The 25954-nt window shown below is 38.3% G+C and overlaps 1 protein-coding gene across 1 annotated transcript in view; it reads left to right on the top strand.

Moving 5' to 3' along the window:
- LOC100498108 (solute carrier family 12 member 9) overlaps nucleotides 1-25954 on the top strand; it is a 123166-nt gene that overhangs the window by 45960 nt on the left and 51252 nt on the right. Inside the window, exon 7 of the mRNA XM_002937349.5 lies at nucleotides 17107-17264. Within this exon, the coding sequence (XP_002937395.2) occupies nucleotides 17107-17264 (158 nt within the window). The remainder of the gene's footprint in view (nucleotides 1-17106; nucleotides 17265-25954) is intronic.

The raw sequence follows: 25954 nt of genomic DNA, 5'->3' as shown, positions 1-25954 counted from the left end.
AAATACAACCTTGAGTGTCAACCACCACAAGGAACTCTCTTCCACTAGAGAAAAAGGTTTTGCTGCAATATGCGAAGCACCAGAGGATGGTCCCATTGTGAACATGTAGGTCCCCTTATCAGAAAAATTCACACCACTTCCTTGCAGAACCAAACAATAAGTGAATCCTGAGACCACCTTGTGGCTCTTTGACTTGAGAAGCATCTGTATGACTTAGACAAACCCTGAGCCTCTAGGCCCTGCCGCTCACCATCCATGCCATAAGGGCCCAGGAACCCTGCACTAGGTATGCTCCATGGGGGATTGCTCGACATCAGGAGAAGAGAAAACCAGGGATGTCTCGGCTGGAGCTATGCAGATCACCTCTGCCTCCTCCTCCATTATTTTGGATTACTCTTGGAATCAGAGAAAGAGGAGGAAAGATATAGGCTAAATGTGATCCACCTCTGAGACAAGGCATCCGTCATCAGTGTTCCTGAGTTCAGACCCCTTCAGAAGAAGCAATATCACTTCCTGTAAATGATCTTAAAAGACTAGGCATGACTGAAGAACTGCTCTTATCTCCAGCACATGCCACAGCAGACCCATTTTCCAGATCCGTGGTTAAGACTGTCCAACCTTCTGGGAACAGACCAAATCCTTTCCTCAGGTTCTGAGGCCTCAGCCACCACTGGAGGGATTGAAGCACTTTACGAGAAAGAAAAATCTTCTTATCTCGGCCGAAACCATCCCACTGCTGGAGAAAGAAGAACTGAGGAGCCCTCATACTCCAACGAGCCCACGGAAGCAGGCTGTTAGCCGAAGACATAATTTAGTCCGCTAACACCTCAGTCGATGAAGCCACTTCCCTGACAGTCTGGCATAATGCCATCTGTCTCTGATCTGACAAGCCACATACCCCTCTTTGAATCCAGAACTGCTCCCAGGTACACAGTTTTTTGTGTCGGCTGTAACTGACTCTTCTGTCAGTTGAGACACCAGCCATGAGCCTGAAGACGAGCTATTACCTGTCCTCAATGCTGGATCGCTTGACTCTCGGAGGATGCCAAAACAATGAGGTCATTGAGGCACTCAACAACAAGGACCTTGGAAAATATTCGGGGGGGGGGGGCAGTCGCCAGGCCAAAAGGCAGACATTGAAATTGGAAGTGGCCCTGTCTACCACAAACCTGCGTTATCTCTGATACTGGACTGTTACCAAAATATGATGATACACGTCTCGATGCCTAGCTCCTGAAGACTTCTGAACCAAGAAGAAACTGAAATACTCTCCCTTCCCGCAAAACAAAGAACCCAGATACTCTTCGAGGGCTTTCCTCTTTACCAAACTCTTTGGGACAGAAGACTGCTGGAACCTTGGCACTGGAGGCTCTGGAAGAAACTCTAGTCTATAACCCTGACTCACAACTTCCTGAACCCACATGTCAGACTCCATTCTCTTGTTTGTAGGATCTCGTAAAGATGCTTGATAATCAGTTGGTAACAGAATGTTTTTAGATAAGTTCAATATGGGCAGATCTACTACCGGTACTGAGCAAAAATTCTTAGTCCTCATCCCGAAAAGGATAGAGCTTGCTAAATCTTAACTGGGTATGACTCCTTTTAGAAAGAACTTTCCATTTTGCCTTAATCAAAGCAGGCAGCTCCTGATGACACAGGAAAGATTGACTTTTCTTTCTTAGACTAGGCAAAAAGGAACCTGAGTCCTTGAGCAGCACTACCCACAGCTTGAGACAGGCAGGATTGACACAAATTTTTCTGTGGTATTGCTGGTTCAGAGCAACCTAGGCATAAGCCTCCTTGCTGTGTATTCAACGTCTTTTCAGAAATCACATCTTTATTGTTCAGGCAAATAACATGGTGACACTGCAAAACACAAGACACCCATTAGAAGCATGCAATTTCCCCTGTTTCCATACCATGCACTCCAACATTGGTGACTTTGCCCCAACCAGTCATTCTGCCAACCAGACATACCCTTAACAGGGGAATAGACTTGTGTGGGGGTGCAGCCACAAAATAAAAAACTTAAGGGCGTCTGACATCAATTTTGCCCATCAACAAGATGGTGCTGACCAACAAGTCCTTCAGCAGGCTGGGGAGAAAGTCCGGCCACCAGATGCTTTTTAAACAGGCCTGTAGGGCCCAGAAGCAGAGGAGCAGCATCAGGAAGTCTAAGCACCAAGTGGTAATGCCTGGAGTAAAAACCTTCCCCAGGTCCACCCCTGTGGGAAAACCCTGTTCTAAGGACGCCTTTTGGGCAGGCCCTTGCTATCCCCACTGTAAAGGAGCGGAGTGAAGAAAAGAACCAAATAAACACAGAGGGGGAATATGGACCCAATATGCAAAGTGGTATTAATGATCATATTTGCAAAAACTGTAAATAATGTTATTGTGTGTTTTAGAGCAGTCCCTATTGGTACTCTCTTATTCCTGCAGCTTTTTAGTTTCTAACTCTGCCTGTTGCATTTGCTTACCTATGCTTATGATTTTGTAACTGCAAAAAATGATGGCCTGTTGTAGGCGTATGCCTTTTTGTTTTGTAATGTTTCTTATTCTCAATAAAAACACTTTTAAAGTATAAAAGAATGGTAATATAAAAGGAAGTGTAATACATTGAAGAGGACCAATCAAGTTATGGCAATTTGTTTTACTTTCATATTTGCCCATCAGCAGTAGTCAGGTCCCTGTCCCTATTACTCTGTCTGAAAATTCAACTTGACAGTTCTGCTTTGCACCTTAGTAATGTAAAATAAGCCAGGGAAAGAGAACATTTGCCATTCCAGATGTCTCCAAACATCCACTCCCACCATTTCAAGCTGTATGGAGACCGTTGCAATTACAGTACTAAATCATCTTGAAACTGAAGGGTTCCTGTCCAGAACCAATAGTATTTTTTAGAGCTCTTCAGACAAAAAAAATACCTGACCATTTTTACTTTACAGTGGTTTCCTTGACTGATAGCCTGTTTTTATTGCTTGTTACATTTGAAGCACATCCTGGTTTATCTATTTTTACAGCCTGTTTGTAAGGTAAAGCATGAATCTGCCCCAACTTTTTATAGATCACAATACTCTGCTTGAGATAATTTTAAGGAATTAATGGTAGAAAAGTTGGGAAGTTTATCAACTCATAGCAACCAATCAGCAGTTACTTTTTAAACAGTATACAGGTATAGGACCCATTATCCAGAATGCTCGGGACCAAGGGTATTCCGGATAAGGGGTCTTTCTGTAATTTGGATCTCCATACCTTAAGTCTACTAAAAAATCAAGAAAACATTAATTAAACTCAATAGAATTTTTTTGCATTCAATAAGGATTATGTATATCTTATTTGGGATCAATTACAAGGTACTGTTTTATTACTAAAGAGAAAAAGGAAATCAGTTTTAAAATTCTAAATTATTTGATTAAAATGGAGCCTATGGGAGACCGGCTTTCCGTAATTCGGAGCTTTCTGGATAATGGGTTTCCGGATAAGGGATCCCATACCTGTACTAATAAAAGCTAAGCCTGGTTGCTATGGGTCACAAGAACTGAAGAAAACTTTGAACCTTACATTACCCTTTAGTTCTTTATACAAATAGTTAATGCCCTATTTACTTACTACAAGTGCTGTGTGAAAAGTGCAGGTTTTGGACCCAATCAACAATTTTTGTCCACAATGCAACATTTTTGCGAGATTGATGTAATCATGTCAAATTTGTATCATCTGTACATGATTCTTTAGGCACAAGTGAGCTGCATTTATTGATGTAAACTGCTGTCCCAACCCTTGAGCTACTGGTACTGTAGCTCCAGGGTTCCCCTGCAACAGTAGAAATATTTGCACAAAATAATAGAAGCAAGATGAAGGAGTTTGGGTCAAGAACAACTATGAGGAAGTCCAAGGAACAGCCTTGGATGCAAGTACTGAATGCACTAAATGAATAACATAAATTTGCACAATGACAAATGCCAAAATATCAACAAATGCCAAAATTTGCCCGACTGCAAATGATACTGTAGTTTTCTATGCCGGCACATTGATACCTATCTGTCATTCATATAAATTAAAACAGGTGGTTTGCAGCCCAGTATACACATTTGTGCTTTTTTTGGACTGAAGACCACATTTTCATTCTGATTTCCATTCATGGCTATGATGGGTGGAAAAGAGATGCTACCATAATGCTTCCGTATAGATAAGAACTTTTTTTAAACAGGGGTTTATTTCTGAGGGTTCTCATGATTTCATTCATTCTCCACCTCCCACAATTGCTCTAAAGTACAAAGATGGGGAGGTAAAACTAGGTCTATGTAAATAAAGCTATAAACGCTCACAGAAACGCTGCACTAAGTCCTCTATCAAAACAAACACAGGATTTATTTTCTTCTTCTGTGTATATTGTACATGTTCTTCTGTGACTTCCTGCAAGGCACAAGTCTGCTCAGTTTGTTCTTCTCTCCCCCTCCCTTCTCCTCCTCCCAAGCTGTGTAATCTGAGCTACCAGCAGCTAGAGCTGCAGCACCTGGTAAGCCGTTATCCAGAAATCTCTAAATTACAGGCAGACCATCTCCCATAGACTCTATTTTAATCAAATAATTAAGACTTTTAAAACATATTTTCTGTTTCTTTGTAATAATAAAACAGTACCTTGTACATAATTTCAACAGGCAAAACAATCCTGTTGGGTTTAATTAAAGTTTAAATATTTTTTTTAGTAGACTTAAAGTATTGGGATCCAAATTATGGAAAGTACCTTGATCCATTTGATGTTTTTAATAAGAAAAACCCATTTAAGGGTTTGTGATAAGCCTTTGGTGGGAGAGTCAGCCTTGTTGCTGTACATGGTAGCAAAATAATGCCAGCACCTCTTTTAGTAATATGTAAATGAAAATGAAATAGGTACATTATAGAGCTGTTCACTGGGGGAGGCAGTCTTGGTTAGCACCCTGTCCCTCTATTGAAGGAGAGGCACACCAGGATAACTCCCTGCCCCATTATACTTCCTGTTCTCATATTGCTGTAGCAAAGGATTCTGACACCTTGGTATAGGAAGATGTATTGGCCATTGCAATGGGCACTCACAGCAATTTTAAGCAAGCTTTTAGAGCACTGATTAAATATTCAGCATACCCATTGCTGGCTCCTATTAATACAAATGACATCTTATTTAATGGGGTTTGCTGTTCTGAAGGTTTTTCAAGGAAGGAATTGCGTTACAGCCTTTTTGTTAACCACAACAGACAAGTGCTGTGTCTACTGCACTATACAATGTCATTAATTTTAAGAGTGAATGTATTCCCTGTACCAGGCTCACTCAGATTTCCCCACTCCCATGGAGTTTTGGCTCTTTTCTCTCTTCTGAACTATGTAGTCATAAAGCATCTGTCAGCATTTTGTGTCCTACATATAACTGTTATTTTTGGTTTAAAAAGTGCCAGTGGCTTGTAGAGCAATTATTTTTCACAAGAACCGTCAAGCACTTACTGAGCCAGGAAAGCATTCCCTGCTACTTCTAGTGTTAAGATCCCTGTAACTAAATGGAGGCCAACATGGCCAAAGAACTTGTTGTTCCTATGTGAGCAGTTTTTACCATTCATGCATATTTATTGTAATATTTCTGTTCTTTTGCTGGACTTTAGATATTTTTATATATGTTCTGCTTTTAATTGAATATTTGAGTTGTTCTAGAGGCTGCGTGCAAGCTGGGGTAATTGCCCAGGCCCAGCTCTTTTCAGTGATCCACTAAGCAGCAGCAATATGCTGAAGGGATTTATTCAATTCTAGGAATGGCTTCTGTGAAGGGACTAGGGATATGTCTAAGCAAGTACAATAAGTATACATATGAAGTAGTGGCACTTAATATTAAATGCATCCAGCTGTTCTTTAAATACATCTCTCATCAGGCAGGTGCTTGAAATTATAGTAGCCTAGTAGTGGCAGGCCTTTGGTTCAGATGTCCCTGCTTTGTTTCGATAGTATTTGGATTTAGGGTAATGACACAGTATGGGTGTTTTTACATTTGAAAACATTATCCATTAAGTGAACTGGAGGTTGAAGAGATAGTTTCAGGTTCTTCTCCACCAGTTGAAATGTTTTGGCAGCAGGGTCGGACTGACCTCTGTAGTCCCACCGTGACTACCGCCCCAGGGGCCCCCACACACCTCAAAAGGGCTCCCATCTCAGTCACCACACCCCCAGGAACATGCTTAATCCCCTCCCCCGAGCACACATACCTTTTTCCTTATCTTTGGCACTTTGTGAGAGAGAGATCATACAGTGGGAAAGCGTCACAGGGATTAGGTCTGGGTGGGCCAGTGCAAAAATCTCATTATGCAATTGTTTATCTAGGACATTTACAGGTGAGTTTCTGTATTTTGGACTCATTTCATAGGCAAAGGGTACTCTGACCAAAGGTTGGACCTTCAAGAGGGACACTGACTTTATAGAGGCTCATGGAGAAAAAATTTGTTTGTATTTAAAGATGTGACGAACAGTACATATATATATATATAGATAGATAGATAGATAGATAATAGATAGTTATAGATATTTGTATGTGTAATATATCACTGCCAAAAGTTCCCTTACATGCCCGTCAGGTCAGTTTGAAATTCAGAACATTATTGCTATGCTGAATTTTCCATGCCTCATTTCTAAATGCCAAAAGGTTAGGAGCGCTCCCCAGCTCCTCTGGTAGTACATTAGTCTCTGTGTCTCTCTGGCTGTGCCATATTCCTCCGTTTAGTGGAAACAGATGGCAGTGATTAAAACTCAGAGGGGCTTTTCCTTGCCTTAGGCTGAGGAACGTGTGCAGGGGGCACAATGATGGCTGATTTTTTCTATTATAAAATTAAAAACTCCACAAGGGGGTATAAACAGTAAGAAAATGCTCATGAATGCGAAAAACCTCTCTCTGACCCCTCATCCCTTTTTTAAAAATGATTCTAGTGGGCTAGGTTTCACAAAGTTTGGGGGGGTTCTAAAAATATTTTCTGTAGGGGCAAGTAATGTATATGTACAGTAAATGTATTTTAACTGCTTTGTTATTGTACTGAAAAATCTAAATTTATAACAAAGAATAGCATTGTCACTTATAAATAAAAATGCATATTGTTGCTTTATCAAGTGATGCAAACACTACATAGGACAATATGCTCACAGTCTGTAAGAGAAATCTGCCAGTGGCAGTAAGGAGAGATTGGTTGTTACCTTGATATTCTGGGAGGCTACTCAGACACCACTCCACTCTGCATAATGAAAGAAAAAGTAATTTTAAGCAACTTTCTAAAAAAGCTATGCAATCTGTTATCCAGAATGCTTGAATATAAAGCCTGATTAATGCAGAGACGGTAAGGAAAGTGGGAGGATTTATAGGGTATTACGGCCATAGGTCGTTACTGGCTAGGCAAGTTAAATACTGGTTAGGTGGCAACTCTAACAAGGTATTGTTGTTAAATTGTTTAATTAATATAGAGGAAAAAAGGAAATCAGTTTTAAAAACTAGATAGCCCATTGGTAATTTAGAGCTGTACAGTGTATAAAGTAATTAAAAAGTGTTAATTGTTAATTAAAGTCATTTTGTGAATGTAATGGCAACTAAATGTAGCAAAAGCCAGTCAAGACTCCAGTTCCCCCAATCCATTTAAAAAGCATCTGGTGGCCGGACTTTCTCCCCAGCCTGCTGAAGGACTTGTTGGTCAGCACCATCTTGTTATAGGGCTATAAATGAGCTCGCTGTTACTACAGTACATTGTTTGTCAGATCCAGCAGTGCAGAGAATAGAATGGGACAGGCAGATAGTGTTTTCAGTTGCAGTTAGTAATAAGTCAAAACAATTGAACAGTTTTACATTTTCAGCATGCCAATGTGGTCCTCATCAGGATTTTCTAACCTGAGCCACAGCTGTAGGGGGGCCCTATCCAAACCAGTAAGTTGCAGATTCAGTCTTGAGGGGCAACATTTGGCCTAGAGAATTATATATAAGTTTTATTGCCAGCCAGTCTTTTCTTAGTCAGTCAGTACAAAACGAGCATGTACGAAAGGCTTCAAAATATTAATTCTACAACATCAGTTTATTCAGCAGGCTTCATGCTGTGCTGGGACAGAGAGAGTCAATATGAGCAGGGAAAAAAAGCTCCATTTTAAATTGAATTCGCTGGCAATTTAGAATAAGTAATTTTGGCCTCCGTATGAGTTTGCCTGTGCATTCACCTACTAAATACTCTCCCACGGACTCGGCTATCTTTTTGCTTGTTTTGGTTATTATTCTGTAGATTGAAATCCAACAACGCTGTCAAATGCAGCACCTGCTGGCTGGCTGAGCAAAGAATTAATTAGGGGGGAATTAGGCTCCTTGGGCAGCGCTGGGTAACGAGGCTTGTATACCAGGATTCACTCTTGTGTACAGAAATACATTTTTAAATTGCGACAAATGCATTGTCTCATAGTATAACGTACATTTTTGTCCAGGTATGTCGAACCTAATTCCTCACTGTACAGTACTACATAATGCGTTTCACTTTGTAAAAACATAAATAATAAAAATGATTCTGTGACTTCTTAAAGCAGAACATAAGAAATGGACGAAAACTTTTCAAAGAAAAGATCTCATGGGATTTGTGTAATATGATTTGTACAATACGGGGTGTCATTGCAAGGACAAATAAGAACACAGGTGCAGTGCTAGGTGCAAACCAGCACACATAAAGCAAATGCACCTATGTTTTCTTCCCTGGTGTCAGTGCACCCATTGCACCATATACTGTGAATCAGGCAAAAAAACTGTTAATTACAGTTTCCTTTACTCTTTGCATCCATACTGGATCATTGTTTTGTACCTCAAATTTTAATTTTTATCATGATTCAAGTTTTTCATGCTAAAATTCGAGTTATGGTTCAAAAACTCAAATGTCTTTTAAAAAAACAGAAACCTCAAATGTAAAATTTCAGCAGTTAAAAGCTTGTGAGTTCATGTAGAAGCCAATGGAAGGTTTCCTAGGGCCATATTTTCCATTCGAGATATTTAAGTTTTTTGAGTTTTATTCAAGTTTGTAAACTTCAAAACACAACGTATTCGAACGAGTTTACCATATAAATAAATAAGCAAGCATTCGAGTTGACTATCACATTTGTACGTTCATAATAGGGAGTAAATTGTGTAAGTTGTTAAATGTATTTTTCATTTAGGCACTAGGGGGAAGCAACCCCTATGTTTGGGTCTTGTTTAGGATTTCCCTTGAGGGTTTTAGTCGACGGGAGGTTAAAAAACTAAGAGCCTACATAAGAGGGTTGGGACATGGCAAAGGCTTTTATGACATCTTGAATGGAGACACCAGTATACAAGAATCAAGTGGCTTCCCCATTCAGTCCTAGTGGATTCAGACTGTCTAGTAAGTCTAGCTAGTGGCATGAGAGTCCTGTTACAGCTGACCTCAGAGGTAAGAGGCATGGCCCCAGTGAGGATAGTATTGTAAGCACATGGGCAGATAGGGTAACAGTTGTAAGTGGTAAGTTTAGCTAAGTCACAGGTACCTGAAGCTGTAGCCAACTCTGCTGCACAACTTGGCATTTCAGGCTCAGGTTTAGGAGTGTGGAGGTCCCTTTTGGAAGTCTGGTGAATCACCGGTGTGGGTGTGACTTTACTACTCATTTTAAAACATCATTTTTACTTTACTAAGAGTTCACTTTATGAATTTTTGATGCTAAAATACATTTGTATTTTACATGGTAAAGATGGGATTTAAACATGAGAGCATGGCAGCTGTGCAAGTGAATATTGCTAAAGGGAATCAGACTAAGATATAGGCAGTAAATGGTATAGAAATCTGACACATATCAATAAGGTATCAGTGTCAATATTTTTTTTTTCTTAACCCACCCCCCCCCCCAAAAAAAAAGTGCAACAACTAATTCATTAAATGGAGAATAATACACTTCCATAAAAAGTAAAGATGTCTCTGTGTGTGAAGAGGAAAAGTGAGGACGGATTACCTACAGTACAGGCAATCCTGTCACATCTCTTGAAGGCTGGCTGATTGTCATACAGATAATCATGGGCTGTTTAACAATCCTGGGTCGATAAAATGCTTTTACCAGCAGGGACATTTCTACATGGTACCAGAGGTAGTACAAAAGTAACACTCATACAATCAGAGGGAGGTAAGGGCTGCAGTAATGCTGTGCAGAAACAGTTATGGACATGTAACCTACAGCTTTGCACACCTAAAAAGTAAAGGTTCCATCATCATAAGAATTTACTTGCTCGGGATAACGGCTTTTGTAGTTCATTTCAGATTTATAGTCTGCTAGCCCTTCTGAATGTCAAAACATTCGAACGTTAAGTGACTATCAATACAAGAGCAAACAATAATTTAGATAATTTTGTGCAAATAGCATCACTTATTAGGAAATAATCTTTTTTTAAATTTCTATATCCATATGCTGAACCTGGGAAGCTGCATGTATTCTGCAGCACTTGTGACAGCTACAATCAGAATGGCGCTATGTGGAGTTAAACTTTCCATGCAAAATTTACTCCTAAGGGAAATCAGAGCTGCAAATGACTCCAATGAATAAATCATAAAGCTCTCACTTCAGGCATATTTTATATGTTGGGAGATGTATAAGAATCTGACCGTGTCATATGGCAAATGACTTCAACATTTCAGAAAAGAATGCAGAGTATTAAAGGAGACTTTATATGTGACAGTGCATTTTGCGACCAGCCAACAGAAGTCATTCTCTAAACTGTGCCTTGCTGCTGGAAACAGTTTTGTGAATTAGATGTGTATTGGCACAAAACCACAGTAATTGGGAATCCATTTTACCCCAATCAGTTCTAATCCTGAAATCCAAAATACCTGTTTTCTTGACATTCAGACTTGGTGCAGTATTGACGGAAATTTTGTGCTTGTTCATCATGTATTCACAAGTTGACTTCATTCAAGATTGTACCATTTTTAAGAAAAAGAGTGGCGACAGATAAATTAAATGTAAGCGAATAGCAGAAGGCATGACAACTAGCTGGGAGATTGAAGAGTAAAATGATAGGAATCAACAGGTAATCTCCTGCTCACTTGTGCAGGATTGAGAAAATCTTTGCTCAAGTAGAAAAATGATGCATTTTTCAGATCTATCAGAACATTTTCCAGAACTATCAGACAGTCTGTATAACTAGCTGAATTGGACTCTAAAGGGCATCTGAGTGCTACTGAATCTCCTATCACAGTGAATCATGTGTAATTTGGAAGCTGTGCATACTCCAGGCAGTGTAATGTCACACATTTCTTCTGTCCTCTGGCATGTACGTTAAACCTGTAGACCGGTAGTATAACCTGTCCTATAAGGCAGCCTGTGTTTTGCCCCTCCTCCAGCCACTAGTTACTGCAGTGTTGTAATGCAAAATATTAAACAAACACAGTATTGTGTAACAGCATATAGGGATCACATACCCAAATTATTCTCATTACATTTGCAAAAAGTTCTGTAGTGCTATTGCTACATGCACATAACACTACAAAAAGTAGTGTTACTGTTTTATAATGTGATATCACTGCTTTAGTGCACTGGCATAAAGTTGGCACAAGTTGCCTGACACCAACAGTTTGTAGTGTGCATAACTTTTACCCACCTATGCCTCCTTTTCCTTCTGTGGCCACTTGAGCATATTAAGAGACCAATTGCAACTGATATATTAAAGTGAGCACTAATTGCTCTTTTTAGGTATCATGATACTACAAAACATGGCGTTGAGTTTGTGTTATAAATCTTGGGCTAGATCTGGAAGGTCTTCTGCACCAACATGAATTTGTAGGATATTTATTAAACTGCTGTTCCTGTGTGTCATGTTTTCCGGCCACTCAAGGCACCACATGTGCATGGGGTTTTAAAAATATCTCAAGCACACTGTTGGCTGGGTTAAAATATCTGAATAATGCAGCAAGCACTATTTATCTGCCTCTGGTGTAGACATACCCTTTCTTACCATCTTTCTTAATGAAAACAGATGTAATTCTAATTAACATTCAAATATACATTAATTAAAATAATTGATTTACAGCATTATCTGTGTGTGATTTGTTAATCTCTTAATTTATAGGCTTGTGGAGGGCCCAGAATGAGAGGTTGTGCAGCACACATGACACACCACAGCAAAATCTGCACTGAGCATTTAAAATCAGGCAAAAATAAATGTGAACCCCCTGGTCTGAGACTATTCCTTCTGCACTGGTCCTGTCTACATGTATTATTGACAATGTAACATCACTTCTCTCCCCTACAGCCAAGATTCTGATTCCCTCAGTACCTTGAATGTTCTGTAATTAAGAGACCTATAAAGAAGGAGAACCACAGGAATGTGCATAGCCCTGCACAAGAATTGCAGTGATATTGTTGCATTATTTAAGCCAACAGCTTGCTTATTGGTGAGCCTGTATAAATACCAGTTGGGAGATTTAGACCACATCTGTCAGCAGACAGAAAGGAGTTTTCCAGATTCGAATGGGGAGTAGCTGTAAAATAAATAAAAGCATATTAGAATATTTTTAGAAATAGCATTATATTTATGCATATATATCCGTTTTAAAATAATCATGTATGTAATTAAAATTGTGCTGAAACAAAGCTATTATTCGTTTTTTTATAGTTTTCTTTCTTTAGGCGCTGCTGTGCTACACAACCCCTATGATAAGGGCAGCGTCAAGCCCCCAGGAAGGATAACCACTAACTCACACCTCTTCGCTTACCTTATACGTTTATCCACCTCAGGAATCCTTTTTTCCCCCAAGACACAAATAATGCTAAAGTCTTTTTTTGGGATAGAGCAGGTCACGGCTTTAATTACAGATTAAGATACATATAGATTAACATTATCAATGTATTAACTTATCAAACAATGGGCCTGATTCACTAAAGTGCGATAAAATGTGCGCTGTTTTTAGTGTGCGCTATAAATTTTACCGCGTCTTAATTTTGGCGATATTTCGCACGATTCACTATAAGCATATTTGCGCTTTTTTACGCGCGATATTGCATGCGTTATTTAACTCGCGAAGACTATTTCAATGCGGTATTTGCCGGTACAAGCTTGATAAAAGGTCTTGTGACCTGAAACGTTGCTGCTATTGTTGTTTGCCCCAAAAAAATGTTGCAATAAAGGCATTTTAAATCTACAAAGACAAGAGGTGCTGTTCCTGTTCTTCTGTACAAGTGATAACTAGGTAACCAACTTGTCACCCCTCTTGCGGGACCCATGCCCAACAAGAGCCTGTATTACCACCTGTCAGCTATTCAGCCATAACAATCCATAGCCATAAGGCCCCCCAGGGCAAGCATTCCGCTGCCTGCTGTGGCGAACAAATACTCTGGACCCATGTGGGTCCCCACAGTTAACCACCAAGATCTCACCTCAACAAAAAAGGGGCGGGTGGGAGGGACGCTGCTCCGGGTCTTAAGATGGTGCCGCTTCTTCCTCACCCTGTCCCTGTATCTCTCCCCCTGCCTCTGACATTACTTCCTGCCGACTTCCTAACCTTGTCACTGTCCTCCTTCCTGCACTGAGGTCCATCCGGAGTCCCTAATATGATCGTAAAACATCATTTTCCCTTGTTATAGATGCTAAATAAGGGGATTCTTAATTCCCTTTCACGTGGAAGATAGTGACTTTAGTGTAGGACCTGTATAATGTATCATTTTAACATGGTTTGTAGATCAGTTCCATTGCTGTCATTCTAGTGGTCTGGCATTATTTCTCTCTGATTCCTAAGTAGTGGCTGATGTGATTCTCCTAATGTCAGGGAGGGAGGGCTCGAGGGGGCGGCATTGCACCCCCACTGATTTCTATCTCTGGAGAGTGCACTCATAAATAACATTTATTTCTGCACTTTTGATTAACAAGAAAGGGACCAAAATGGGTTACAATTATAGCTGTCACGTCCTAATATCTTAATGCACAGCAATAATTCTCTAGCATGCAGGGACCTGAGTGTGTCATTCATATTTATATTTGTGTTATGAGTAAAAGGTTTCATGTATTCTTGGCTTTAACCTATTATACCCTATAGGGACCTTGAATTTCTCTTAATCTTAGAGTAATCCAGAGCTTTTATTTTAGTTTTACCGATAATGCTGAGAATTTTATTGCTGGCATAAAATGAAATCTTGTTTCGCTCCTCACATTACTGTTAATAGAAGGAAATGCACCTTGGAGTCTCATGCAATGTTCATATGACTTGTCCATCAAACAGGGTAGATTTAACTCACTGGATATGGATTTGTTTCTGCTTTTTTAGGTGCAATTTCTTTTTTCAGATTACGGTTGCTGAATGCCTTATAAAAAGTGAAATATCTGATCTTATAGCTACAGAATAAACAACAAGGGCTTCTGTATTTGCTGTTGCAAAACTAAAACTCTCAGCTTAACCCTGCAGAATGTAGTTGTAGAACAGCTGTGCTGTTATCCTTTTTCTGTTTTATTGCATGCAACTAAGTAGACATACCTAGAACCTTATTATGCAGTATAGACTGCATTACTGTAGATAAAAAAAATCAGAGGGAAGTATAGCCCTTAGTGCTTTTACTGACTGCACGAGACCTCAGCCATCACATAAAATTACAATATTGCACAGATAAATATTTGATTAATTCCTCCTCAAGATGATGTGAAGACACAAAAAAAATTGTAATAGGTAAGCATATAGCCAAAAATGTGTTCTGTTGTTGCTATCCAAAGATTGCACTTGCTGATGAATCTAGAGATTAGCGTACAGATATATCTTTTGCAGTAAGGACTGGCCAACAATTTAACATTTGATGGGAAGGAAAACAATCAGTACATAGTGATAAGCGAATCTGTCCAGTTTCACTTTGCTGAAAAATTTGTGAAATTGCTGAAAAATTTCCGAAACAGCAAAAATTATTGAAATGCATTGAAGTCAGTGGTAATTTTTTTCAGGCAAAATACATTGAAGTCAACTGGCATTTTTTTATTCCAAATGCAATAAAGTGGTGTTTTTTTCTTGCAAATGCATTGAAGTCAAGGGGTGTTCCTTTGCAGCAAAAATGTTCTCTGTCTCGGTTTTGCAAAAAAATATTGTAGACCTGCTGCGGTTTTGCAAAAAAATTCACCAATGGTGACACGTGGAATTTCACAGCAAATCCATACCTGCCAAAAAAAATTTGCTCTTCGCAATCAATATGGTGAGCTCCATTGCCCCCATCTGTTAAATTGTCCATAATAAAAGTCTATAATAAAGTGGAAGGCTGTGGAATAGTTAAGGCTCCGTTTAATTCAGGAAGTTCCCTTCAAGAGATTTTACCTACGAGAATTGATAATGTGTTTTCACAGCCTGAAAACTATAGATCTGTTAGTTTGACGTCAGGGGTAGGAAAGCTTTTATAAGGGGTAATAAGGCATATGCTACTTGAATACATTGCAAATGTAAATCACAAAACTATGAGTTTGAGCCTAGGCAGCACAGTAGGGTGCCCTATGCAAGACCCCACCAGGTTGAGACAGTACACAGTGGCCCAAACCACTGCCCAATAGTGACTGTCTATGGCATCTTACAGCAGCCCCACTTGCATTTGCCAGAATCTACAAAGTACCAGTCTGGGCCTGCCCCTGACCTTACTTCCCACAACTGCCCTTTGAACGTGCAGTTGACAGATTCAGACAGTTACAAATTATTAGGTATACAGAATCAGAACTTATTATTTAAGTTTATGATTCCCCAAGATATAACATATTCAAGCTCACTGAATGAAATAGAAAAAGATCTTGAAAAATACATATTTCTTGCTATAGCATATTAGGATAACTGTCATTATGCTGTTACATAATAAAAAGACTTAAATAACAAACAAAAAGACAATATCATCACATACATTTTAATTAAAATATTGTGTCTTAATTTACACATCAATGTTCTTGCAACACATTTGTTGTAAAGGAAAATGTGTGTACATATGCAGAATATGTTTACTAAAGGAAGAAACAAAAAAGTGAATGGCACTCAGGACTGCAAACAAGGGTAAAACCCTTTTAAAGTTTATTGCGGAGGTGCAACGTTTCGGGGCAATGTGACCCCTTTATCAACCCCTTTAATCATGCTTGATAAAGGGGTCACATTGCCCCGAAACGTTGCACCTCCGCAATAAACTTTAAAAGGGTTTTACCCTTGTTTGCAGTCCTGAGTGCCATTCGCTTTTTTGTTGCTATAGTGTTTTTGGGGGGTGCCGATCCCCCTAGCAGTGTGCACCGGACATAGAATCTTGGAGCGCTAGGGTATGCGGATAAGGTCTCTGTGGTCTACTATAGGAAGAACACAGTTGGTAATGTTTATAAAACTGACAAATACTGAACTTGTCTTTATTTTTAGATTGTCCTTAAAATATATAGCACTAACATACCGTTGTGTTTTTCCCTTTATCCAAAATATGGATAACATAATCTTTGATGACAAAAATAAATAGGTGTCTTCTGCATCCTAGAGTGATCCTGATTTTTCAAGTTCTCTGGTAACCATACTATAACAAGAGTAGTTGTAGTAGATATGCACCTATATGTAATTAAAGGCACTAAGTTTGTCCGGGAGCAGTAACCCATAGCAACCAATAAGATTTTTGCTTTAAAGCAGGTGACTAGTACATGCTCCCTGCTGATAGGTTACTATAGGTTACTGCTCCTGGGCAAACTTATTCCCTTTTATTACATAGCACCAATGGAATGCTAAAAGATGTAATGCAGATAGGAATGTAAGTAGGGTTAGACAAGAAACATTATCATTTTGAGTAAATGTATGCTTTATTTAGCAGTTTCAGTGGGAGAAAGTAGATTAAAATGGTGCTAACATGAAGTGTGAATGAATTGCTTTGCCCAGTCTGAAATGGCTTAAATCACTGAGGAAAGCAGTTCAGGTTGAAAAGTTGGAAACTGACAAGGTCAGAACACTTAATTGTAAGAGTAGCCTTTACGTCCTTGTATATATGAAAGTAAATGTGTCTGTCTGGAACTTCTGTAATTTTACTGATGCTGGTATAAATGAGAGAATATGTCAAAATGTCAGCTGCATGGGTAAAATATGTTTATCACAAGTATGGCATTTTATTTATCCACAGAGCCCTCCTGAAGTATGATTATGGCTTCCTACGGGACATCAATATCTGGCATCCTTTTGTCACTATAGGGATTTATTGTTCCACCCTGTCAGCCTCAATGAGTAATCTAATTGGGGCTTCACGTATCCTCTATGCTCTGGCAAAAGATGAACTTTTTGGTAAGTCATGTATTTAACCCATAGTATTCCAGCCACTGACCTGAACCATGCCAAAAACAATTCTATTAAGCTCTGTTGGTATATAATGTGTAAATAGTTTTTATGTTGGTAAATAAAAAACAACTTTGTAGATTACAATATATTTCCTTTTTGTGCCTGTTGGAGGAGCTGATAAGTGTCACTGTGGAGGCGCAGATTTCAGGTGCAAAGATTTAAAAAGCAAATTATTAAATAGAAATTATTGGTGCACTTTTAGTACTACTGCCAACTGTGTGTCAGCGTTATTTATAGAATTCTGTCTGCACAATTTATTTGGTAGCAGTGACATTTACTTTGGTCAATGATATTCAGCTTTTAATTTATCTTAAACCCTAAGTCTTATTCTGGCTCTGACAAGCAATACCAAATCAATATCATATATTTCTTTGTTATTCCAAGCCTGGGAAGGGTAGAAAGCAATGGACAGTAGCTGTATGTCCTTAGTATGCATTCAGGCCAGATCTTAATAATAGGTTAATCACTTTTCTTTAATTATTATAAGGGTATTCTGCTGCAATATACAGTAGAGAATAGACATAAAGCGAAAAATTCAATTGGTTTGGTCACAAAAGATATCAAAAGAAATACAGGTATAGGACCCATTATCCAGAATGCTCGGGACCAAGGGTATTCCGGATAAGGGGTCTTTCCGTAATTTGGATCTCAATACCTTAAGTCTACTAAAAAATCAATAAAACATTAATTAAACCCAATAGGATTGTTTTGCATCCAATAAGAATTAATTATATCTTAGTTGGGATCAATTACAAGGTTCTGTTTTATTTCTACATAGAAAAAGGAAATCAGTTTTAAAATTCTGAATTATTTGATTAAAATGGAGTCTATGGGAGACGGGCATCCCGTAATTCGGAGCTTTCTGGATAACGGGTTTCCGGATAAGGGGTCCGATACCTGTATTAAATACTTTAAGTCCCCTATATAGTGATGAGTAAAAAATTTTGGCAGATTTCACAAATGGCTGTAAAAACAGTTAAAAAAAGTCAGCACAAAACAGCATGCACTCGTCATACTCCAGGACAGCGGATAAAAAATCAAAAAAGCTTTATTAAGGATAAAAAGCTAATATGTTTCGTGTGACTGCACACGTATTCATAGGTACATGGAATAACAAACGATTCAGGGTTTAAAGGGCATGCACAAGTAGCATCATTCGTGATGTCACTTCCTTATGAAATTTGAAACCATATGCATATAACAATAATAAAGCAGTGAAACCACTATAAGCATCCATTAATACAAACAGTGTAAGCATCTATTAGTGCAGACAGTTTATCCTGATATCATTTACAAGTTTAATGATTAATATGTTTAATATTTGCATACATATATGCCATGATTAATATGTGAGATTAACAGACTGTCAGTCATAGGGAGGAATTAACAGGCTGTCGGTTTTTTTTTTTCTTAAAGGGGATGGCATTCTGAGGTTTATTTATTTATTTTCTTTCTCTGATAGCCTGTTAATTCCCCCCCTCTGACTCAGAGGGCCGAATGCGTCCGATTGCGTTTTTTTCGTAATGATCGGTATTTTGCGATTTTTTCGGAAAATTATCGCAACTTTTTCGTTACCAATACGATTTTTGGGTAAAAACGCGAGTTTTTCGTAGCCATTCCGAAAGTTGCGATTTTTTCGTAGCATTAAAACTTGCGCAAAAAGTTGCGATTTTTTCGTAGTGTTAAAACTTGCGCAAAACGTCGCGCCTTTTAAGTTTTAACGCTACGAAAAAAGCGCAACTTTTCGCGCAAGTTTTAACGCTATGAAAAAATCGCAACTTTCGGAATGGCTACGAAAAACTCGCGTTTTTTCGCGCAAATCGTATTGGTAACGAAAAAGTCGCGATAATTTCCGAAAAGTCGTAAAGGCGCCGAAAAAATCGCAAAAAATACGAAAAAGTCGCAAAATGTTCGTTTTCCAATCGGAATTTTTCCAATTCGGATTCGAATTCGTGGGTTAGTAAATCAGCCCCATAGTCTTTTCTTTAAAGGGATGGGATTTATTATTTTTTTTATTTTTTGTTTTCTGACTGACAGCCTGTTACTTCCTCCCTCTGACTGACAGTCTTAGGGACAAAAACAAAACTTGTTGATTTTTAAAATGAATGTTGTGTTTCAGCATTATGTACTTCACCAAGAAAAAATGATAATCAGAAATGTAAGGATGTGTAATTAAAGGTTTGCACCTTTATCCTTTATAATGATAATTCATGATAGTGTAATCACTTTCCAAAGTAACATTCTTTTTTGTATAAAAGTTTCAGTCCAAAAATCCACAGTAAGAGCAAGTTTCAGTTTAAGCTGTCTCTGTGCAGCCAAGTACTCTAAAATTAGCCCCTGCCAGAGCAGGCGTCCTTAATAACTCAGAGCTGCTTCTCAGCATCTTCACAACTCTTGTTCTGATTGGAGTACCCTCAGAAAGATTACTGCCAAGGGTTTCTTTTTTCCCTGTGGCCATTATCATGTATTTTATGTATTTACATATTACCAGAACAGGAATTCAGAGTTCATGATGTCCAGACTTCGCTGAAAAATATATTACTGTATTAACCTGTGCAGAAAACACTTTAATTTTTCCATGAAAAACTCATTTATTTATTTATTGTGTGCTTATTTGTTTGTGATTTTGTCAATGCATTTGAAAACATTTGGAACCAACTGTGAAACTTTTTGTCATGTCACATTGATGATTTTTTTTACCTATAGAAAAAATCACATTTGCTTTCCTTTAAAGGAGCAATTCACTTTTAAATTAAATTTTAGTATGATGAAGACATTGATATTTTGAGACTATTTACAGTCGGCCTTCTTTTTTTGTTTTTTTTTTATGGTTTTTCAGTTATTTCGTTTTTTACTTAACAAATCTTAAGTTTTGTATTTCAGCAGCTATCTGTTTACTAGGTTCTCTTTTATCCTAGCAAACCAGGCAGGGATTGATTGCAATATGATCAGGAAAGGGCCTGAATAAAAACAAAAGTAACAAAAAACATATTTCCTAAATTCCTTTGTAGTGTAAATTCAGGTAGATGTTTGCAAACTAATACAGGTAAGAAAAGATTGTTTTACTTAGGAACTACTTGGATCTAGTGTTTAGATATTAAATAGCACTATCCATTAACTGGGTTCTGATGTCCTAGGGCAGGCATGGATATGGGGGATTAAACATGCTTCTTATATTTTGTTTACTTGAATGGAAATTGTTTGTTTTTTTTTAAATAGATGGAAAAATCATTTTGCAACAGATTTTCTCCAGCTCTGCCTTTATACATTTTGCCTATATACACATTGCTCATAGTTATTTATGTGAAAATAAATTTCACAAAACCCCACATTGCATTAATAAGGAGGGTGTGATTTCTCCAAAGAAAATTGAAATTAGTTCTGGATCATTGTTCTAAATGTAGGAATAGATTATATTTTACCATGAATATTACATTATATGCCCTTAAAAAATGAAAATCCTTTTAAAGGCATTGTTATGTATACAGTATACATAAAGAGTAACTGTTGTGAGAATGCTACCAGGAAGGAATGAAACTTCCAGCATATATGAAACTTATATTTACATAGTAACTTATAGTTAGGTTGAAAAAGACACACCTCCATCAAGTTCAATAAAACCTTCCTAACTGCTAGTTGATTAAAAAAAAGCCTTGTGAAGCCTCTCCAATTTGATTCAGAGAGGAAAAATTTCCTTCCTGACTCCAAAACGGAAATTGGACCAGTCCCTGGATCAACTTGTACTAAGAGTTATTTTCAATAACCCTGTATTCCCTCACTTGCTAAAATGTCATCCAACCCCTTCTTGAAGCTATCTAATGTATCAGCCAGTACGACTGCTTAAGGGAGAGAATTGCACTACTTCACAGCCCACACTTTAAAAACCCCTTTCTGAATATTTAGATGGAACCTCCTTTCTTCTAATAGGAATGGGTGCCCTCGTGTCTGCTGGAAGGACTTACTGGTAAATAAAGCATTAGAGAGATTATTATATGGTCCCCTTATATATTTATATATAGTTATCATATTGGCCCTTACGTGCCCCTTCTAAAGTGTGCATAACCACAACTTGACCAGTCTTTCTTCATAACTGAGACTTTTCATGCCCTTTACCAGATTAGTTGCCCTTCTTTGAACTTTAGACTCATTATAGGGGCTTTACCAGCGCTCTGTAAAATGGAAGGATAACCCCCTCCTCCCACAAATCTATGCCCCTTTTAATACAGCTCAAATTCCTGTTTGCCCTTGCTACTGCTGCTGACTGGCATTGCCAAGTTTATTATCTACAAGGACTCCAAGGTCTTTCTCCATTATGGATTTGTCTAGTGCACTCCTGTTAAGGGTATAGGCGGATGTGTAACTTTACATTTAATATGAGATCTTATACATTGATTACATTTCTTTTATTTTTGTTGAAAATTAAAACTATAGAAATTTAGCCCATGGTTACAATAGGCTAAACTAGCTGCACGTTAGTTCCTAGTGATTTTATAGTTAGGGACAAAGAAAATATAAACCTTATATCCAAAGAGCGTACAGTCTAATGAGTTCAATAATCAGATTATCACTAAACTTTTCCCTTAGATGGAAGAGGAGATGTGTGTGTCCTTTTGTAGTTTTTCCTTATCTGTGTTCAGCTTTGATATCTATCATTGTCATCTAAAAGATAAAACCTTATTGTCTAGTTGGCATTGGCAGCACATTAATGAGTCTCACTTTTTTACCCAAAAACAACTCTTTAATTGCTGTGAAACCATGCTCAAATTGTACAGCGCTGTACATCAGTAGAAAAGTAAGCATTACTGCCTGCTTTGCCATCCAAATAAACTATTTATTCAAAATATGAAGAGGGAAATAGATTTCAGTGCTTGCAAATCTTATGCTTTGCTCTCAACAATATATCATTATCCACAATGCAGCAGCATGCGGTGTTCACTCTAGCTAGGTACTTTACCATACTGTTTGCATGTATTTATCATTTTTCATTATACATATTTCTATTTGGATTTTCCCATATAGATTGTGGAGTTAAGCCATGTTGTGGTGTGACTGTGCATATAGGTAGGGCTAAGTAGAAGCAGGCCAGTCGCAGAAATTAACAAAAAAATTGCAGAAAATACACACAGTTCTAAAACGTAGAAAAAAATACGAATTTTTAGCATTCGTACCCAATCGTACTTTAATGATTAGGCCCCATAGTGTCATATTTTTTTACTTGTTTACTGTTTTTTAAACAGGTTACCACAAACAACCCCCATACCTCCCAAACCTTTAAAATTTCAAAACCCAGACAAATTCGGCCATGCCCCTGAGCACCTCAAACCCTTACCTTTTCTTAGTCCATACAACTAGACCATTGGAAGGAATGCAATTCTCTGCTGAGCGACTGGATCTTTGCAATATTATTAGTTCAGAGGAACATACCAGTCAGCTGACAAGTTCAGTCAAGGGCAGGAAGATACTACAACATATGTGTATGTCTCTGCAGAATTACTTACAACCTTTTCCTTAAGTAAGCTAAGTTTCAAGTGATCACGCTGTGATTTATGTGATGTTCCAGCAGCATCCAATCAGCTGCCTTGAACCTAATCACCTACAAAACCCCAAACTTTATTAAATAACTGCTGATGGTGCTGCAGTATCTGCTTTCTCATGAGAGAATAATTTTTATGCTTGGGTAACCTACATACACCAGTGAATGTGTTTTTTAACCCAACTGTTAGTTTTCCATAACTCATTAATTGTTTAATACATGAAGTATGGCTGCTGCTGTATATGGGGAGTGATTATGGCAGCCAGGACTCTAAAAAAACATACTTGCCTCACAGTTTGAGAAACACTACTCTCGGTTATTCATAATGTCATAAGGGAAATGGCTGGACACTTTGGTCGCTCATTGAAGCCTCTTGGACCCATTTACAACATAGTAAAAATGCTGATAGCTGGTGCTTTGTGGTCTGTCCACATTGCCACAAGATGTACTGTAGTGCCACACCTATGAATACAGCCCTGACTGTGTTAATCAGCACATAGGTGTTCCCCCCTAACTTGCATCATTCAGATGCGTGCAGAGCCGTAATGCAGGCCACAATGTGTCCCTGCCCCTACTATGGGGCAGTAGGTAAGCACAGGGCTGGCCTGGACCCCTTTATACTGCTTTCAACATTTAGCGCTGAATTTTCAGTCTGGCGCAAAGTAGTAGGTAGAGCATTCCCCGAGACAAAAATGTTTGTTAAATGAGCGCTAAGTGGTGTTCTCTTGTTCTAGCACTTGCATCTGGGGAAAAGTAAGTGACCCCCTATATTTGTCATAATCTGTATTCACTGAAGATGTAGTGAATTCAAGTTGTAGCTAATTAAGACCATTAAGACCATGCAGTACCATTTAGATTGCATGTTTTACAGAACCCTGAGATTTTTGCTTTAAAAAACTCTATACAGTTCTGTAGCCTGCTCATGATGTCAGCTATCTAATATTACAGTCACGTCACACAGATTTAAACAGTCAGTGAGATGGATCTTAACCTTTCCTTGTCCAGCTTTGTTAATATTGCTATATAGATATTATGTGTATAATATTTATAAGAGAAACAAGAACTGTGTAAGTTGTTATTTGCCAATTTCCTTCACTTTCTGACAATTTCTAATTAAAGTTTCCTCCTTATCTGTTCTTCCATTTGAATTAATTTCCTAACCCACCGCCCCCATTCCGCACCAAGTGCAGCTCACTCATTCTGTTGGACGTCCTTGTCAAGTCCTTTCTATCCTTGGCAGGGCTTCCCAACTATCACTCGAGCAGAGAGGAATATCAATGCCTTCCCTGGCTGGGTTAAGGGTGCTAGCTTTATGCAGCAGTGTCCATCTTTTGTCCATCTCTCTAATGGTTTCTTACAGAAATTCAGCATGTTCTTTTTCTGTGATAATGAGAGAGAATCAATGATATAATACTGAGCAAAGGCATAACCAGAGATTCTGTGCATTTTACGGCTCCATCTCCACCAGAATGTTGGGGAATATAATCTAGTATATATACATATATATTGATGTTGTACATCAGTCAGAACCCCAACTTGACCCTCCATACTGTTATGTGCCCCAGAAGCTTCTGGTATGTTGTCAGTATGGTTACAGTGACTATAGTTCTTTAAAATGGTAACCATAGGTAGTGGAGGTGAGAGACTAATCACCACTTTGTGCTAAATAGAAGGGAAATAAGAGCCCAATCTGAAGGTGTAAACATCCCTGTTAGCCATTAATTGAGACATTATACAAATCCATTCCATTTAATTTCCTTGTAGGATACTGGCTTTGTGTGGCCATTTGATCAGATGCAAATAGAATAACCTATTTATGTAATTTGTCTCTAATGGAGATTCAAAAGCAACCCTCGATGCCATGCTGATTTTTCTGCATCCGCGCTGAGTCTTTTTTTTTCCAAGCAGCAAACACTACTCCAGAGTACTTTGTATTTTTGCCGAGAGGAAAAAACAGTTGCTCATTTTTGCTACATGACTAGAATTCTATTTTACATGATGAGGTTGCTACATATTAATGCACATTCCAGTAAAATAAGGGCTAAAATACATATGTATTAAGCAGGAACTGATGAACAAGCCGAGGCCCTAGCAACATCAGGCTGAAAACAGGCGCGCCTCCCGCAAATTCCTATAGCCGGGGATGGAGGATTCCTGTTTGATCGGATCATTAACTCTGCTGATTTTGTTTCTTTATTTCTGAGGAAATATGACTTGAAAAGTATAATACAATGGTTTTGCACATTATACTGTCATTTAGGTTAAAAAGCACGGATATAAAAGCCAGACGAGCAGAACATTGAATCAGAGATGTGAATGGCTGCAAGGAGTGTACTTTTGGTAATTTATTAGGGAAGAAATAAAGTCCCCTTTGTATCCAGATTCACCTGGCTCTTCTGCTATATTTCTGAATTATATATCAGACATTCCCATTTTCTGCCTTCTGAATTTTTCAATTTCATTTTGTAATGTGCATGTTTACATTGCTCTTCAGGTCTCAATATTAGTAGCCAGGTAGTTAAAAACATTTGCCATGTTTCTACAGAAACATCAGAAATTCTGAGCTGAGCTTTGCTGGCTGTCTGTAGCAAAGTCTCTTTTTGGTTGCTTACCAGCAATCAGGATGTCATAAGAATAAACAAATTATTAAAAAGCAGTAAACGTCCATTCTGCTTTAAACCCTAAATATGCTGGGTAAGTATATACAGGTATCTATTATCCTGGAAGACTTTATGCAGATAGCTCTGAAATACCATTGAAACAAACGATTCAAGCATTTCAGTCTCTTAATCAATGTGCTATTTAATAGTTACATAATTTGTTCCTAAACACAAACATGCATTTTGTAACCGATTGTTTCACCAAGGATGACAGTGTGGGGTGGGCACAACTGTAACTAATATAAATAACAAGACAACAAAATGCCTATTGGGTGGTGTGGCTAAATTAATGTTCTGAATTTATCTGTAACTAGCTTATCCACTGCTTGTAACTAGCGATTAATGGGACCCAGGACAAACTATTTTGTGGTCCCTACACCCAAACCCCAAAGTTTTTAGTTGTTGATGGAAAAGAACAAAACCTAAACATAAATATATCTAAA

This window comes from Xenopus tropicalis, chromosome 5, assembly GCF_000004195.4.
Source record: "Xenopus tropicalis strain Nigerian chromosome 5, UCB_Xtro_10.0, whole genome shotgun sequence".
Classification (NCBI taxonomy): Eukaryota; Metazoa; Chordata; class Amphibia; order Anura; family Pipidae; genus Xenopus; species Xenopus tropicalis.
Note: the sequence above shows the minus strand (reverse complement) of the source record. Positions and strands in the feature narration are given on the sequence as shown.